The sequence below is a fragment of the Hipposideros armiger genome, unplaced genomic scaffold, assembly GCF_001890085.2.
Source record: "Hipposideros armiger isolate ML-2016 unplaced genomic scaffold, ASM189008v1 scaffold_453, whole genome shotgun sequence".
In the NCBI taxonomy this organism is placed as follows: domain Eukaryota; kingdom Metazoa; phylum Chordata; class Mammalia; order Chiroptera; family Hipposideridae; genus Hipposideros; species Hipposideros armiger.
The window spans coordinates 1,027,672-1,047,710 of NW_017731803.1; the positions used below are offsets into that span (position 1 = coordinate 1,027,672).

General features: G+C 35.3%; 1 protein-coding gene across 41 annotated transcripts in view; it reads right to left on the reverse strand.

Annotated features, from left to right (window-relative positions):
• PTPRD (protein tyrosine phosphatase receptor type D) overlaps positions 1 to 20,039 on the reverse strand; it is a 693,301-nt gene that overhangs the window by 180,284 nt on the left and 492,978 nt on the right. For 27 of the 41 annotated variants that reach the window (XM_019665783.1, XM_019665786.1, XM_019665787.1 and 24 more), the window contains 5 exons: positions 19,717 to 19,827; positions 18,303 to 18,314; positions 16,056 to 16,325; positions 12,752 to 13,333; positions 2,535 to 2,668 (listed from right to left, as the gene is read on the reverse strand). In XM_019665783.1, the coding sequence (XP_019521328.1) occupies positions 2,535 to 2,668; positions 12,752 to 13,333; positions 16,056 to 16,325; positions 18,303 to 18,314; positions 19,717 to 19,827 (1,109 nt within the window). The remainder of the gene's footprint in view (positions 1 to 2,534; positions 2,669 to 12,751; positions 13,334 to 16,055; positions 16,326 to 18,302; positions 18,315 to 19,716; positions 19,828 to 20,039) is intronic. The other 14 variants (XM_019665789.1, XM_019665823.1, XM_019665800.1 and 11 more) reach the window with 2 other exon arrangements.

Consider the following 20,039-nt stretch of genomic DNA (forward strand, 5'->3'; position numbering starts at 1 on the left):
ATATATATATATATATATATATATATATATATATATATATGCTGTATATATTTATCATAATGCCTAGAACATCAGGTTTTTGTCATAGGGGTTATAATGTCATCAACATATCACACAAACACACACAACCAAAATAGTATATCAAGGGCTCTGCTAGGGGAATTGCATAATGAAAATATCAGCATTTAAAAGACAAGTTTCTACAACAAATAAGGCAACTGGAATAAGGGTAGATAGGGATCTTCCTAATGATGAAACAAATATCCAAATGCGTGGGATAAAAGGGAGATTGAGAGGCAACCACCCATGGATGTGTCCTACCCTCGAGGCACATGTTTTGCTGTGACATAGCCCACAACAGAAAAGGCCACCTGCCCCTGACAGTGGAGTATGCTCAACATATGCAATTTCAACTGAAGAGAAGTCTAGCTCATCTCCCACGACCTTGGGCAATCTAAATGGGGGCAAAGAAAACATGGTTGAAAGTAATAACAGAAACTAGTATACAGTTTACATGAGGTTGCTATAAAAAAAGAACTAAAATTGCCAAGGTCTGATGGGATAAAAATCAGATGTTAGTTACTGAAGAAAGCTGGATAATTTATATGAAACCATATCATTATTCTAGGTTGATTTAAAATAATTTTAAAACTTCCTTTCTTTGTGAATATAGAGTCTACATTTAGGGAAAAAACCAAATTTTTCTATAACTTTTAACATCATAGAGGACTTTTAAAATGAGGTTTTCTTTAATCAAATGTAATAATTGCATATCATGCTTGAAATTTGCCTTTGTGTTTTAGCAAAAATATTGCTGTCTATGGATAATCAATCTCAGGTTGAACATTAGCCTGTAGTAAACCTTAAAACACATGCCAATATGTAATCTAGTAATGGCATAAATAATCTTAAGGCTGTTTATCAAATGTGTTTGCTGTTCACACAGACAGAAATCAGTTAAGGGGAATTCAAATATAAAACCAGAGAAAACACCCCTAGAGTGTTCTGACTTGCAAATACAAAAGCTTTTAAAATGTATAGATTTACCAAATAACAAGAAAAAAAAGGGAGTCCCAAAATGAACAATTGTAAAGCAGAGTAGGTGTCTATCATTCAACTATTCACAGCATTGTCAAAAAACTGCCATTCTCTTTACTGTTTTTGTTTCTTGGTTGGGTAGTAGTAAGGATTGAAAATAATTTAATGCTGATTTATGTCTTATTAAAAACACCAATAGTTGTAACATGAGAATTTTAAGGCATATCAGTATTTTAATTAAATAACTTTTAAAGTGATTAATTTATATTGGCTTCATTAGCTAAATCTAAAAGCACTGCATTTAGAACCTGGTCTTTGGACCTTCTGCTCAATTCAAACCGATGTTATAAAACAGACATTTACAGTAACATTAATTTGTTATATCATTCAAAATAATGTTCCACAAGTTAATTTAGTATGCTCATATTTAAAAAAGGTATTCCTTGTAAGATCTTAGGGACTGTTTAACTTTGTGAAAATCTTTTTAAGATAAAGAATGCTAAGAGGTAAAATAAAATGGCTTGTGTGGATTGACTTTTCACATATAGTTTTACTAACTTTTTTGTCCAAATGTTCTCTATTGGAATTTACAGTAACAGGAGAAATGTATTCATAACTACAATACATTCTCTTTCTGAAAATGTTAAATGGATCTCAATACTGATTTCTATAATCTATTCAAAGTTCATCCAAGAGGCAGTGTATCCTAATGGTTAAGAACACAAACTCTGGAAACAGCCTAGATTTAAAGTCTAGTTTTGTCATTCAATAGTGTAAGACTTTGGGTAAATATTTAACTTTTTTCTGTGTCTCCATTTTGTTATACAAGAAATAGATTAATAATAAAGGCTGACTCAGAGCTGTTGTAATGATTGAGCTAAAATATGTGAAACTCGGAGAACAGCGCCTGTTAATGTAGTGTTTATTATTTTGATTTTTGTTTCTTTTCAGTGACTATCAACAATTTCCAGCCTTCTACAAACTACTGTTATTTTCATAACATACTCAAACTTTATGTATACTCACATTCATATCCAATAATTTTTGGCACACAAATGATCTTTTGCAATGGGGCATCTTTCTCCAAAACCAGCTTGGACAAATTCATCTATTGAAAGCCTAGAGCTTCTTTAGTCATGCTTACAGTAACTTAAGTACTTTAATGCAGGAGAGAAAAACAGAAGCCTCCAAGTCTTATGGGGTATATTCTTTTATAACCTGATACTTCCATAAGTAACTTGGAAACCTGAAGAGACAATAGTTCCAATAGGGACAATAGCTGTTTTGGGGTTGTTGTTTTTTTGCCCTTCCCCCAAGCAAGTCTCCAAATATCCTTTCTGTTTTCGTGGTCAACTTTCTCTTTTGATAGATATATCTTTTCTACCGAGGTCCTCTGCAGATACATGACCTTTTTTATAGAAGTTGGGCAAGTACACAAAAGCAGAGATGTGCCTCTGTGTACTGAATAATTACAAAGGTGAGAAGCACGGTCCTACCTCCTCTCCATGCTCCCCATCTTTGTAGACCAGTTCATAGTTTGCGATAGTGTCTGACCGTGGAGGTGTCCAAGAGAGCAAAATACTTGTTTCAGACTCAGGTTCTGCTTTGAAGTTTAGTGGCTGCCCTGGTACTAAAAACAAAGAGGCAAAAGATTGAGCTTACCGTCACCATAAATATTTATCAAGTTCTTTCGTTAGTGCATCTGTTAAAATCTTTCAAAACATGTCCATGTGTATCATCTTAATGGAGAGCTAGGTCCCTTACATTGTCCAAGTAAACTTGTGTATATAAAACCCATTTTCCTCCATTCAAGGAACAAGAACAATATTCTGAATACTGTTCTTGTCTTTGAGTGGTATATAATATCTACACAAGATATGGAACTAGCAAATATAGAATACATCGGTCTCTGAATTCAATCTTAAGAATAATAAAATTCTTTACTTCATAATATTGTTGTAAGTAATCAATGAGATGATTTATATAATGCACTTGCAATAAATATTGCCTAAACCATAACAACTTATAAATACACCAAAGCTATTGCTATTTTACAACTGAGGGGAAACTTACTCTCTAGGACTGCAGTTTACTTTCAAAATTATGTTCAATTAGGTTTATAAAATTCCACGTTCATTGCATTAACAAAACCTATAGGCAGCCTGAATCACTTAGTATTTTTAGTATTTTTTCTTACCAATCCACATTTTAAAAAAGAGGTTAAAAAAAAAGGAGATAATAAGCTATCACTTGCGAATAGTTATTTTTAATCCTTAAATGACTTAATAACTAGACTTAATATAAACTTAATATTGTGCCACATGAGACAGAGCTAATATACTACACAAATTAAAAAGTTTACAGAATATACTTATTATTAGAAATATAGTAATTTAATGGAAGTCTTCTATAATTCTCCTATTAGTAATGTTATCCATCCAATAGAGAATTTGGAAGAGTTATATGTCAGATATGGGGCCTCTATAATAACAAATGGGACATCTATCCAGTTGAAAACACCTTTTTCAAATATTGTATTAGAATAACTGTACTAACCCCAACCTCTTAATTAATACCTAGTCCCTCCAATCCCCTTAATCAGGCCCTCTACCCATTATACAAGAGGCTGATGGACTTCTAGGCACCACTAGCACAGTCATCCTTATGTGGTTCTTGGCCAATGTCTCCTCTGATTGGTTGGTGTCCATGCTTTGCTGCCCATTAAAGTGTTTGATCATTATCCCTGATATTGTGGCATGTTTCAAAGTGCTACAGCTGAACATATATCTATATTCCCCAAAGTTCTCATGAGGATTCCGTGTATATTTAATAAAAAACAAGAACACTAATATGTACTTCACACCAGGGGAAAATAACATCTAAAGTGTTTTTGGCAAGTGAACATAAACATTCAAAAACATATAAAACTAATGTAATTTGTAGCTGATGTATGACATAAATTTCTTAAGTGATACTTGAGTCATCATTTTTATAAGAAAGAAGGTGTTTGGAAAAACAAAACATAGTACTCTCTTTTCCTTTTGTAACCATCTCTCTGTAGTATGATTTAAAAACTGCCTTTAATTTAAAAAGAGATTAAAGTCTAGAGGGATCTATCAGAATAGTTTCTAGGAACCACAATTATCATTTTATTCCACTGTCTTTTCTGTTAACCTATGAGTATGTGTGTGCATGCGTGTGTGCGCGTGTGTGTGCATGCGTGTGTGCGCGTGTGTGTGCATGTGTTGTGTGTGTGTGTGCATGTGTTGTGTGTGTGTGTGCACACACACACACCTTCATGTTTGGAATGATGCTTAAGGCCACCAATAATCAGTGCTTCATATTTTTAATTGCATTCATCATCTTTTCTCCCTTTTTGTATCACAGGCCTTGAGATACTCATTAATTTGATGCCTCCAGGAATGTACTTTCTGAACAGTGTATTTTTTTTTTAATAGTACCTGTCCACTGGGTGACCTAACATAGTCATTCAGCCTGAGAGGTGGAGACAAAAGAAGATAAAACATCAAGAGCAAGAGGAGAAACAAAGGGAAATAGAAAACAAACAAATAGTGAAGCAAATAGCAAATACATTATTTCTAAAAGGGAAATACCAAAAGCACTGGCAGGTGCAATGGAAGCCAAGAATAGTAAGATGGGGAGATTATAATTGGATTTTAATCTTCAGATGATGAGAGGTTTTCTCAGCCTAAAACTTCACACACACACATGTACACTCATTTCTTTGCTCTAGTTTTATTCCCTTTTTTCTTCCCTCCAACTTCCACAAGTCTGGGAAAGAAGAAAGCCTTGTGATAACTCCTGACTTAAACCAAACTGCAATACAGCATTGTCAAGAATTAAAAACATAATAATGAAGGGCTGCACTCAGGGTAATAATTGCTTGTTATGTACTTCCTCCCTACCTAATGTTAATAATAAATTAAGTGACCTTGATTGAAAACATCTTGGAAATCTAATTAAATTTTTCTTACTTAAACTGTTTTCTTTCTTGCCTTTAATTTGTCTTGAACAAATTTCCAGTAGGTTTCAATGTTTCATCCTTGTTTTGTGACAAAAACTTCATCTGACACTCTAATTCTGTTTGGTTCTATTAAGAGCCCCCTCCTTCTAAATAATGAATCAAATTGGGGCATCAACGTGTTAGAGGGTGTACTGCCTGTCCATTTTATTCCTGGACAAAGTAGGTAGTGGCCAGATGACTTAATGGTAAGCCTCTTCAACTAATATTGAAGGGGCCCTCGTCCTCCGCTTCCACATACCTTTTGAAATAATTTGTAGGGGAAATTAATGTACTAGACTTTAAACTTGTGGTAGAAAGACAAATGCCTAGAGGTGTCACAAAGATCACTTAGATGAGGGCAGAGGCCATGTGGGGCCAGGGATCATGTAGGGAGTGCCTGGTCTATCTGAAGAAGTGGGTGAGGTTCCCATCAGGAGATTGCTGCCTTGTGGAATAAGGGCCCAGTCTTGCCCACACTTCCTTGTTTTCCCCAGAAGTTGATAATGAATCTCCTAGGTAAACTCTTTTAATTTTTAACAATTGGAAATTGATTGAATTAATTGAAAGTATTTGAAAACCACTGTATGGGGGAATGTGTCTACAGGCAAAATGCAGCATGCGGAACAGTGCCTTAAAGGATCTTTATATTCTATCAGAATCTATACTCATGAATGTTTTAAGGTGCTACTACTCAGACTTTCTCGGGAATTGGGGGTTCACCTACAGATATTGCTTCCTCAGGGTCATTTAGTCATAGTTGAAACAACCACAGTGAAGCTGAGGCTTCAAAGGAAAATAAAAACAGCTGTGAAATTAATGGATGTACTTTTATATTCCCCTAACATATTAGTCCTAATAATGATAACATATGTATATGAGAAAACACTTTAGGGGACTTCAAACTGTCATATTTATTTTCTCTGCTTGGAGACACAGAGAATACTTCATCACCAGTCAATTGGATTTTTATACCAAATACTGTGGCTACATTAGTTTTATTAACATTTATATTTGTGTTTTTAATTCCCCTCTCTCTACACATGCACATGTATCATTTTTTTTTAATGCTCTCACAGACTTTACACTTCAAACTTGTCAGCATTCACTTCCTCTTGTTTGTCTATGTCTATATTCTTTCATTTTATTTAAGAGATACTCTGTGTTGAATCATTTCCCTCACCGATTACCTGAACATAAATTTTATGAGAATATCTGGAATTCTGAGAAACTCATGGGCAAATAAAAAGAACCCATCCAGAAACTTAAGTATAATTATTCTACATCAAAAAAGAAAATGTGATAACATTGACCATAAATCAAATTTAGAATTTAGATGTAAAAAGAAGAAATAAAAGTAGAAATGCACATTTTTCTTTTAAACTATATGTAAGAAATGCTTATATTCCGAAAAGGGGTGTCACCATTCTATCCTTCTTGATTTTGTTATTTTAATGTCCACAGGGAAATAAAATATGAGCTACTGGTTCCCTAGAATAAGATTATAATCCCACTGATCAACATAAAGTATTTGAGTAGTACTACTATTATACTCTACATAAATATCTAGAGGCAACTCAAAGACAGAGAATGGAGAATGAATAAGAAATAAAGGATAAATCTGCATGTCATCTAAAATGCTGATATTAGAAAAGATCAGTATTTGAGTAAAAAATTAGGGAATATCTCTAAAGAGAAAAAAGGTTAGCATATATTAAATGGCTAAACAATTTCATTTAGTCATATTACAAATATGCAATATTACCAGAGACTAGAAAACCTATTAATGCTAAAATATCTAGTACTTTGGTAAGCCACATTTAAAAAAAATGTGTATAGCTAGCATTTTGATAAATAAAACAATAAAAGCAACAGCCGTAATTATAGTGGTAGTAAAACAAAACACAATTCAAAACAAAGAGTCTGATTTGTGAGTGCAACAAATATATCATTGACAAATTAAGTTCTTAATATACAAGCAGCTGCACAAATCTTACTCTCAACTGTCATTAAATATCAATAAGAACAAGTTAAATTTTATCACAGTTGTATTTATATGCAGAGCTCCTTTAACTCATTGCTAAAACTCTTCAGAGAAAGCACTTAAATTGGGCTCATAATGTTGGCTATTGGAAATCGGTATTGTTTTAGTTTGCTGATATATACAATAGGTCTGCGGACATACACTACTGAAATGACTTACAAAGCTCTGGAAACCTAAAGCACAGTGTTTCTGTCATAGTTTTATATCAACAATTTTGCAGTGCCCATAATTTGTAGTTGGATTACCTTTTTCAAAATGTTTGAAGTTGATACTACTGATTAGTATTTACTTAGTAAATGTATATAATGTTTTTTTCTTTCAAAGACCTGTATTATTAAGATACACACATATAAATTAGTAGACTTTTCCCAAGAATCTATTAAGTATAAAGAAGAATTAAAGGTCAGATAAGGTTTCTAAAGAAAGTTCAGAAAAAAGTCATTAGGCTTTAACAGATTAAGAATGAACATCAAATAACATTTAGCTTAGTGCATTAGGTTTAAGTTGTAATTTATTACATTTCTTTATCAGAGCTTTATTTGTACTTCTTTTATAAATATAATTACCCTATTTTTTTATAATTACCTACATGAGATAACTTTATAAGAAGACATCCTTTCCAAATGTGTTATCAAATAGTGGAGATCTTTTTCTAAAACAATACAGATGCTTCCCTTGTAAATTGCCATATATTCCACGTATTTTCAAGGTGAACTAGTTGCAAGTGACTACAATGCCAGAAGTTAAAGCTACGAAAAATTTGGGAGATTAAACCATATTTCTAAAAAATAATCATCTTAACTAAAATCTTTCACATTTAAAATCATTTAAAAATTACTTAATATTTTCAACTATACTAATATTTACATTTAAGGAGAAATATTGACTGCAAAATAGATCCCATTTTGATTTTCTATATTGTCAGAAATATACCAATTTGCATCAATCCTCCATTTACATTAATATGAGTGACAGTAATCTTAAATAAGATCAAAAATGAAAACTTCCCCTTTAAACCCACTTTGTTACTAAATATATTTCTTTGGAATCTGATTTTAAACAAAAATAAAAATATTAGTGCCAAGGAATTAAAGATAATAAAATAAAATGAATATGTTTCCAATAAGAAGACATAAAAACTTATATCTCTGTGTACATGAAATTAAAATACACTTGAGACATTCATAAATATTATTGATTAGTAAATTTTCATAGGTTGAGAAAAGATAAAATTGCAGTGAAAATAATCATGTCTTTAAATTTTATATAATCTCTCTAAAAGAATAGTTCATAATGGTTTATGTTTTTGCATAGCAATGGTCCTAAGAATTAGCTAGTCAGCAACAAGAAAAAGGATCAGCTCAGCATTAATTACATCAAAACTAACATCATTGTATTTGGCAGTTGTCCACTAACATCAAATGGCCTTAGTTAATTAAGCCTAGAGAATAGATCAAATCATTGTGCTATTTTGGAAGGTTTTCTTAGCCTATTGATCTTGGCAGGCACAAATCATTATGTCATCATATATCTTCTCAATCAATGAGTATTAAAAGTACAACTATTATGGAAGGTTCTTAGAAATATCTTAATTTAAAAAAGTAGTCTATCAGAGATTGGCAACAACTATTCTAAAGTATGTGACCATTCATCTAGATTTTTCTAAGTTCTGAGTCCCTGGGTCACATTAACTCAATTGCCCCTGTCATAATACTACCTTCGCTGAGTTATGATTTATGTTACATTATGTCCCCTGGTAATATAGAAAATCAAAATATGGCCTATTTAAACATCAGTTCTGTATCTTTCAATAAACTGTGACCGAAGGCATTATTGTCTATTATTCCGTGTTCTGAATAGAGAAACCTGATTCCCAAGGATTCCTATGTTTTGGTTGAATTTAGTTCCAGAGACTAATTGGTTTCTTAGATAGCTAAATCCTCCTGTCATCAGAAAAGGAAGTTATAAAACATAGATTTTTATGTTTAAATTTGCGGTTAGAAAACAGAACCAAATTTAATGATTACGTATATTAACCTTCTATGAAAACAGTATTCCTTCTACTTCTTTCAGATAAACTTCTTTTTTCACATTTAAATGGCTTAATGTACTTATGTACTGGGATGATCTAACAGCCACCTCAAGTATTTCAGAAGTAAATTCTATATAATCCTTAAATAAAGATATAAATAAAAGACACGCTGTATTTCCTGCCTCTATTCATTTAATGAGCACCTAGTGGGCACAATAACCTAGTAGGCATTAAACCTATCACATTAGCAAATTATTAATTTGAAAGACAATGGTGGTGCTTAAAAGTATCTAGGGTTCTAGATTTAAATTCTGCTTTTTCACTTACTAACCTCATGACCGGAAGCAAGTTCCTGAATTTTTTTGTCTTCTCTGATCCTTAATTTACTCATTGGCAAATGGGATAATTCTACATCTACCTAATTTGGGTAGTAAGAATTAATACATGCAATGCTTATAGCAGAGTGTCCAAGATATTTTACCTGATATTATTATTATTATTATTATTAGTAGTAGTAGTAGTAGTATATTACTTATCAAGTTTTAAAATGTTTCTATCCATTTATCTGATCTATAGCACTGTTATGGGTTTAAGTGTGCCCCACAAAAAAAATTATGTTAAATTCCTATCCCCCAGAACATCAGAATGTTACCTTATTTAGAAATAGGGTTGTTGTAGATATAATTAGTTAACCGTATTTGCCGGCGTATAAGACGATTTTTTGGCCCTGAAAAATATGCCTCCAAGTGGGGGGTCGTCTTATACGCCAGGTACACTTCAGATAGACTGCCCATAGTGCTTGCCCCGTGCCATAGTGGCCTCCCGATGCCCGCCCACTTCATTCCACATACCGTTCAGGCATCAGCAGCGCTGCTGGGTGTATGCTCGGCTGTTATGCGATTTTGCGAGTGTGGTAATTCGGGTTACCGTATATTTCTTTACATATTATGCATTGAAGATTCGCGATTTTGCGCTATCATGGTGCCTGTTAGAATGTTGAAGAGCTCGCACTTGCGCACTAGTGAGGTCCCAGGGAGATGCTGACGCAAGGGTGGACCAGACTGCTATAGTGACAGGGCGGGCAAACAGGGAGCAGGGACCAATCAAATCAGGCTTTGTATACAGCCAACAGCCAACCACAATACTGCACCATTGTACAGTACAGCATAGAAAATGTCGACCAGTCAAACCCCTATCATCCCTATCATGGCACCAGCCAAAAGAAAGAAGTATGATGCAAATTTTAAACTGAAAGTTATAAATTTTGCTAAGGAAAATAATAATTGTGCTGCTGCAAGACAATATGGAGTAACAGAAAAGATGGTTCGGGACTGGAAATCAAATGAGAAAGCATTAAAGAGTATGCCAAGGGGTAAGTGTGCATTAAGAAGAGGCACCCCACACTGGCTAGAACTCGAAAAACATGTAGCAGACATGGTGGCTCAACATCACCAAAACGGTTATGTGGTGACACGAAATACAATACGCTTGTTTGCACTTCAGTGGGCCAAATCAAATCTGATATTGTTTTACCTTTTATTTGGTGTGTGGAAGGTGTGCGGAAGAGGGGGTAGTCTTATATGGCGAGTATATAACAAACTCTGTATTTTGAGTGGAAATGTTAGGGGGTCGTCTTATACGCCCAGTCGTCTTATACGCCGGCAAATACGGTAAAATAAAATCCTTAGTCTGGACCCCAATCCATATGACTGGTATCCTTATAAAAAGTGGAAACTTGAACACAGGGACACACACACAGGGAGAATGACATGTGACAATAAAGGCAGAAATCAGGGTGATGCTTCTACAAGCCAAGGAACAGCTCAGATTGCCAGCAAACCACCAGGAGCTAGGAGAAAGTCTCAGAACCTCCCTCACGCCTCTCAGAGGGAACCAATTCTGCCGACACCTTGATGGAGTACTAGCCACTAGAACTGAGAGATAATAAATTCCTGTTGTTTCAGTGACACTGTATATGGTATTTTGTTATAGCAGCCCTAGAAAACAAATAGAATCCCTAATCTTTATGAGGTGGTTATTATTTTAGATGAGAAAACTAAAGTTCAGAGAGACAAAGTAACTTGTCCAAGGTTACGGAGCTAAAAATGGTAGACAGGGATTCAAACCCTGGTTATGTTGCTCAAAAACCAGGGATTTTTAAAATATCACTGCTGAAAAATCAGACAAACTAAAAGTGTGTTATACAGATATATTCTTCTCATATACTTTCTTATATCTTTTAATGGTTATGGAGCTGCTAAGACAGTATAATAAGAAAAAATCTCATAACAGTTGACCACTTTTAATCAAGAAAAAGAATACGATTCACAGATTTCTATTTTCCAATGCAAAGCTTATGAAAAAATTAATCTACATTTTTTTTTTTGTATACTAGCAGAGCAGACAAATAATGGACAGGTGCAAAAACCAAGTAGGGAAAATGGATGGTTTTGGTGCAATTGTGGTAAAATATATTTTTATAGTTCTTTCATACCATTAGAAAAAATAATAAATCTATGGACAAACCACTTAGAAACAATTAACAGTATGAAAATAAACTAAAGGCAGGCAGGCTGTAAATATGTCCTGACATTTCTAGCAGCCAGGGCAAATAGGCTTTAAGAATCACATGACTGATTACATTTACCTATGACATGAAAGTAAGTCAGTGATTAAACAGGTTTACTAGTTATGGCACCCAAAAAAATTCATTAATTCATTCCCAATATTACCAAAGAATTACACACCTACAGATTATAGATACCATCTCCAATAACACAGTTCTTATGTGGATTTTCAGAACAAACCAATGGCATGCTGCCAAAAACTCATAGATTAATGGACGTTTAAGGGGCATCAACACAATGAGTCAAATGAATAGCTCTCAGAAGTTTAAGAACAGACTATGTTATACTCCCAACCCAAGGCAAATTTCATCACTCTAAATCAAAGACCCAGGGGTTTGATATCCTCTTATTAAAATAAAACCACTGGCAGGGCCAAGTTTTTCTTTATAAAATACTTTGGTGTCTGCTCTAGCACTCAATAAAATGGGTGAATCAGACCCCAAAGTTTGATCTTAGATCTTCCTAACTGTCTTCCTTCACCCCTGAGGCTATACAAAGGAAAAAAAATTAGAAGAATATTTATTTTTAAGCAAGTAGCTTCCTGGAAAATATAAGCTATAATATTTAAAGATCCAAAGCCCCTTGACAAATGGTTTTATTTTTAACTTTATGTTGAACCATTAAACCTTTCTCAAATTAAATGATTTTTGAGCCTATCCTATCAGAGTTACTAGTATTAAAAAGCATAGTTCTTTTGCTTTCAAATAAAACAGGACGTCTTCATCCATCTCATGCAGAAAAGTGGACAAGTCATTTGGGTACAAATTAAAAAGAAAGGATGCTAAAGGCATCCCTCCACTTCAAACTATTGGCCTTTCAGGTATCCATGCTTGTTTCCTTCCTAGATGCCTTATCTTAACCCCTCACTTAAAAATGCTGTCTCAAAAATTAAAATTCATATTACCTTTGTTCTTTGTTTTGCACTTCCCACTTGTTAGCACTAATTCCTCCCCCTCCTGTCCTACTCCCCCATCCAGAACCAGACTTACCTCCTGTCTGAGTGATGACTTGTATGTCACTAGAAAGAGGGCCATCTCCAATTGAGGTAAAAGCCAGGACTTTGACAGAGTATGTTTTCTGGGGCACTAAGTTGCCAATAGTAGTGATTTGGCTGTCAGCTACATTGTGTTTCATCCAGTTGTTGACGTGCTGCGTGGGGTCCATCGTATAATAAACTCTGTACCCTTGGATCTGTCCGTTTGGCTCCTCCGGTTCCTTCCACTGTACCAGGATGGTGGTTGAACTCAACATCCGTGCTTGGACGTCCCGTGGGGCACTGGATGGTGCTTGCTCTGAGGTCTGTGTTAGCACGGGCTCACTGGGAGGCCCCCGCCCAATGTTATTGACAGCTACCACCCTGAATTCATAATCCGAGTAGGGACTTAGTCCAGCGACACTGTAGCGTGTGGTCGCCACCCCATCAATTTCTTTGTAAGGTTCCTCCGAATTTTTAGGTTTATGCTGAATGATGTAGTAAGAGACAGGCTCAGGGTTCCCCGAGTCCCACGTCAGCGTGATGCTTGTAGCTGTGCTCTCAGTCACTACAGGAGTTCCCGGAGGTTTGGGTAAGGCTTGAGGGGAGAAAAAAAAGAAGTCACTGCCCATCACCTCTAAGATGTTCCACAGACTCTGCTAACGGAATGACGGAATTATGTATCGACTAAAGATTTAATTTGATGAAATTATAGCAAATACTAGTATTCTAAGCAGTCAGGAAAGTACAGTAAGACATGAAGAGGAGACAAATCACACTTTGTTAGGCATTTCAGCATTGTATTCTGGGGCTTGCATCCAAATTCAGCACATATTAGCTATATGATGCTGGGTCTGCTGCCTAACCTCTCTTTTCTTTAGTTTTCTCATGTGAAAAATAGGGGAAAACTCTATTATTGGAATTGTACAGTTGGGTAACTCTATTTCATGAGTTTACTGTGAAGATTAATGAGCTAATCCAGTAATGCTCTTAGAATGTATCTGGCACCCTCAAAAAACATTAGTTGCAATTATTATTATTACTATAAGCTTGGCCAATTAGCCCCTTGCTTCAACGAATAAATGATATAACTAAATACCAATAAACATTGAAAAGAACAAAATTTGGAATATATTGGAATGGTATAAAGTGCGATGGAAGAATTATGTCCATATTGTTTTCCAGCTATATAACACAGGTAACATTGTTATAATTTTATGATAAATAATCTAACCAAAATTTTTAAAGAAAAAATAGTAATTTCAAATTAATTCATTTCAAGTTCATGTTTTTTACTTACTACTCAAAAATTGTTGGAACAACTAAATTAAAGCATATTCACAAATCACTTTTAAAGTATTTTATTGTCAAAATGTGTATGGTATATTCAACATCAGAATATCTGAGATAATAGCTACAAGGCAAATATTTGCAATTAAGTCCATCTTTTAGAGATCCATTTTTTTTCCCTTTTAGCAGAAGAACACACCTCAAAATACTACCTCTTGAGAATACAATCCATCTGCGTTAGCGACCTCATATTTAAGTGCCTTCCCCTCAACAAAGAATCTGAAAGGTAGAGTTATTAGAGGAAAATCCAGCACACCTGACTCTTTGGAGAAACATCTGAAGGCAACACTCAGAAATCATCCCTTTAGTACCTTTTTCCTCATCAACATAAAGGCAAAAAGTACAGAGCTCCCTAGAATGGCAGCTTTCAAGAGTAGCAAACTTGTACTTGATGACTTTTGGGTCCCCTGTAACCTAAACACTGCCTGGCTCTACGGAGGTTTTCCATAAGCATTGTTCAATGACTAACTGAATTAATGAGTCAGTGCCCATGTTCCTCCCTCTCTTCAAGTTGCTCCTTTTGTTCTGATTCACTTTTCACCTTCAAGAGTCACCCTTACATTTTATTTATTTATTTTGAGGCAGAGAGGATAGGGAAACAGCAAAAGGCAGGGAAGTAAAGATAAGAATTACAATAGAACAAAATATGAGTTTAATGTGATTTCTGCCTTTAAATTTTTGATGGTCTTCAGTAAACCTTCAACTATGTAAAGGTGAAATGGTTATTATGAGAAAGGTGATTCACTATTTGCATATTACTCTAAGAAATATATAGAAAGATAATATTGTACCAAAGGCTTTTCCTAAAAAAAAAAAACATAATAAAAAGACATTTATTTAAATATTCTGGCCTGACATTTTTCAAGGAAGTACATGATCCAAATTTTCCCTAGTTGTCTTTCTGAAATTTTAAGGCAAGTAAAAATATTGCTAATTAAGGGTGTGTTTATTGATATTGAACAGATATCTAAGTCGCCTTTATTGCACAGTATCTGCAATGCATGGATAAGTATGCTTAATGCAGTTAAGAGTACGCAATATCACATTACTATTTTAAAAGACTAAATGTTCACAATGATGTGTACCTTCTTCTCATGTCACATGATTGGTTTTATGTAGCACATATCTGATATATGTGCTCAATAGGAGATATGCAACTATAACATGTGTGTTGCATTTGTTAGGATCAAACTTCCTAAAAAGAGGAGATAATTTGTGTTCATTTTACAATACTTCCAGATATTTGCAGAAACCTCAAGTCACCCTCAGTCTGATCCATTTTGCAAGTGTTCTAGAATTCTATAAACACTGGGTAAAAACAACTGGTACCCACACGCACTCAGTTTTTTCTTTCTTTGATTTAAAAATATTTGTGGAATATGGTACTTTGGTTATATTTAGTTCACTTTTTTTGAAGAACAGAATATTTCTTGAGCACGTCATTAATATAAGGTGAAAGATAAAACTAAAACAATATAAATGCATTTGCATTTTGATTTTTAATGGTAGGGTCCATCAAAAATTTTAAAGCATCTATGATCTGATCATGTTAATTGCAACTATCTTTTTTTTCCCCTTTGTCTTCAGGGTTTTTGACATTTATTAACACTTATTTGGAGTTTGGTATCATGTGACTCTTAGCAAGGTTCTGTATTAATATGAAACTTGTATGTATCAGTCCTTCCATAATGGTTGATTGGGTCAAGCATTCCTCATTCTGGCTGGCTAGTGCCTGGGTCCAGCCTGTTTTTAAATATTTTGATGATTTCTGCTGCTTAGGCTGCCAGTACTTTTAAGAGAGAAACTGCCTACAATAGATATGTGTATCTTATATGATACCATAGATATGATTAGACTGTGACATCTGAAACACTGACCAATGAATTGATTCATTTTCAAACTCCAAGGATAGACTTTGTTAGGTGACTTGAGTGTGGCCAGACTCTCAAAGCATGAACCACTGAGCATACCTTTGACAGTGATCTGTGCTATTGCTTCAATGACACCCAGTGTTGACATAGCAACGCAGGTGTAATTTGCTGACTGTCTTACATCATTCAGTTCTAGGACATTTCTTCCTATTGGCATATCATCTTCAGGTGTCAGATCTTCTGCCCCCAACATCCACTTCACATAAGGCATCGGTGACCCCACAGCCACACAGGTGATATTAACACTTCCACCTGGCATGATCTCATGATTAGTGGGTGGGATAGAGAATCTTGGTGGGACACGGCGAACTAGAAGAAAACACAAGGGAAGATGATAAAATATACAAAGCAAGAAAAAAATGGCTTGTTAAACACATGACATGCACTGTAGAGACACAATTAAACAACTGGAACATATTGTGGATTGTTCAAAAACAAAAGAAAGAAAATCTGTGGATAATACAGACCATACAAGTATGGTATGTGTCTATAACACAAAAAAATTATTTACTTTAGTCATTGATATCTTAGACACATTCATACAAAAATAGATTCAGACCTACAAGGGCCCCACAAAGAAACTATCTACAAACTAACAATACACAAACATCATGCATAAGATAAACACACAAACATATACATCCAAGCATATAACAATGATTCTATGCATGCATGTATATGTGGAAAAGGGGGCCGGAAGGTCACCAGCAGGTTTAAGTTGGGTATCAAAACCAACTTCCATGCTGTGCACTTCCAGTTGCTGTGAATGCATGTGTGGGACCACACCATCACATCACAGCCCTGGAAAACATCATCTAGAGGATACTGAAAGTACAATTTGTTTGCTTTCAGACTCAGAGTAGATGCAGCCTCAAGACCTCACACTAAAACTGGAACGCACACAGAAATATACACACAGATCGATTTTCAGTCACAGAAGAAGAAACAAAGCCAACGCCCGTAGAGATATCAGATCGGGTCATGCAAAGCATGCACACGATGAAGTCTCAAGGCCCGTGCTTAGGACAATGGGAAAGGCTGGGATCCCAGATGACAAGGACAGAGGAGGAAATAACAGGGTAACAGAACTAATCACAAAGGGAGGAGGTACAGTACAGGGATTGAGACAGAAATTTAGGGGACGATAGGGTTGACAATAAAAAAAGATATTAGATAAAGCTTGGTTGTCAAAGGTGAGGATTGCAGATTTAGAAAGGGAGCTGGGTATTTCACATTCAGAATTCCATTCAGTTCGTATCTCAAGTAAAACAACATTGATGATGACAACATCTAGTGAGAGGCTCGTTATGCCTACATTCAAATGGAGGGACGCTGCATCTACATACAATGGGACATGACATTCAGAGAAGAGGCCATATTAAAGCAACACAACACAGAAAAAAATTACCAAGCAATTACAGTTCAGTGTTCCTGCTTCAGATATTCTGCATGTTTATGTGTGTTTAAGTACATGTATCTTGGACATGGTACAAGGAGAGGGTCAGAGACGAATGGGTTTCATGTTGCGCTTTTACTGGCAAAACCTTACACCATGAGTATCTTAGATCAAGAGGTAATCATTAGGAGCATAGCCTAAATACTGATAAGAAAGTAGTTTTTCAAATCATAAGTTAATAAACAAACAACCTCATAACCCCAAGAGGTAATAAGCAAATAATTCTGTCATCAACTTATTGGCTGCACTTAAGGCTGAAATAAACCTCCGTTGATTCAAGAGGGATCACTGCGATGGCCTCATGGGTGAACAACAGGCATAGGAGAAGTAAAGAGAGAGCTAAGCATGCCTCCTGCAGCCAATTCACAGGTTCCACAAAGCAAGCAGGAGCCAGTGTAGACTCTGAGGTGTCAAAGAACACATCAAGAAAAATGGAGGAGAGTTTAGTCTTCATGCTTGGGATTAGGGGAACAACTAGAAAACGTCATTCTGTGGGCAGCAGGCATCCTTGTGAGACAGAAATTAAAGGTGGGGCAGGAGACGGGAAGAGTGGAGCAAGAAGGAAAGCAGGAACACTGACCAGGTTCATGGAACCTGAGAGAGTTAAGTGTTACCAGTTACCATGCACCCAGGTACGTTCTCTCCCATCATGCACCACAGTTAGATACCACCAGCAAGCATCGGAAGCCATAGCCAGGGCATTCTCTGCTAAAATATACCATTAACCAAAGGAAGACCACAATGCAGCTACATTCATTTCATTTGTATTCTTTGTTATTGGTTTAATTAATAGTTTTGTAAGGTGGGTAAAAAGTAAAAAACACACCAACCTTCTCGCAGCTCTGAGGGATGTAGGGGGTTTGATGCAGAACACAATGAAATGAGGAAAGGAGAAAAACAAGGGAAACACAGAGAGAGTAAAAAGGCCATATCAAGGCTTTCAACTGCTACTTGAACATTTTTACTTGCTTTAGTTAATCCTTCCTACCTCGGCTGAAAAAGTTAGCAATACCTCACCGACTAACACGATATTAGAAACAATAACTAGCATCATTTTGAAATTTTTCCACTGAAGAAGATACACATGCCTCATGCAGCAAAGGAGGTCACCATTGTGAAAAAAAGGATTAAGGACTTTCAAAGAATTTGGAGAAGAAATGGTTTTCTTCATATTTTCCCACACCAGGGTCCAGAGAAACATAGGAGAGAGAAACATCCCCATGGAAACAAAATTATTTCAAACAAAAATTTCAAAATCAAGCTAGATATTATCCTACGGGAACCTATCCTATTGTAACTTAAAGCCCTGTCTGTCTTTTATCTATGCCCATCCCCACCCACGCCTTTTGTGGTTATTCATAGACATGTAGACCTGTAATAAGAGCATTTTCACTGGACAAAGAAACTACAGGAACCGGCTTTGAAAACTCCAGGGAAGAAGAAATACTTCTTTCTAGTTGAAATGAAAGGCGCAACCTTTCATAAGCTCAAAATTCAATCATTGCTATTACTTATAAGAAAATAGGAATGTATCCACATTCATTCTTATCCCAGGGACAACTAATAGTAGTTTTTAAAATACAATCAGTATTCTATAGCAATCAAAAGATTATACTTTTCAGAAACTCAATAATTTAAAAAAATATGTGTATATATATGCATAGATGTATGCATATGCATAATAACGTGTTATATATATATATATATATATATATATATATATATATAAAAGAAAATACAATTGTGCTATTTGCATGTAGCGCTTTTTGGTTTTTCAGTAGCAGCTTTATCCTTACAGCTCCACAGCAGAGGTCCTGAGGACATTAACACCTTTAGGCTTGGAGTTGCACAGAGAACTGATTAGTAGCACACCAAGCAATTATTTCAGGGTTTGAAAAGGAAACAGAAGAGAAAGAGCAACAGAAAAAAAAAAGAAGGGAAAGAAGAAGAAAACCTCCAACAAATTCAAAGCATAGTTCAACCAAGGCAGTAAAAACAGAAATCAAGAAGTAAAAATGCAAATATACTTACAAACTTTAAGACTCAGGGCAGATTTTATTCAAAAGTGATCAAATTTTTTTTAACAACACAGTTAAAATTTTTAATTCTCTATTTACTAAACTGCTTCAGCTACCGTTAACTATCATCTTGTTAAATCCTGACATCACAACACAGATCCTGTGGGTATCTCAACTCTCCCTGAGCCTGAATGAAGAAACGATGCCAGGGTTATGTCACTCCTACCTCTGACATATAAATTGGCAGGGGCAGAATAGCGAGTGCCCGCGCTGTTGGTGGCAACACACTCATATTTTCCTTGGTCAGATTCTTCACTCTGTTCGATCTGAAGGGCGCCTGTATGGATATAAAATATATTGCCAAAAAGATGGTCAGAGAAGGCTTTCTCAGTTCAGAAAACTAAACCTCTTAACAATATGAAAAGCCCTGCAAAGCGAAGGTCCACTCAACGTCGATTCAATCTCTTGCTAAGGTGCACAGACAGAAAATGATGCGATGAGAAAAACATATAAAGATTATTTCTTTTTTTTTACATCATCAATGCTAGC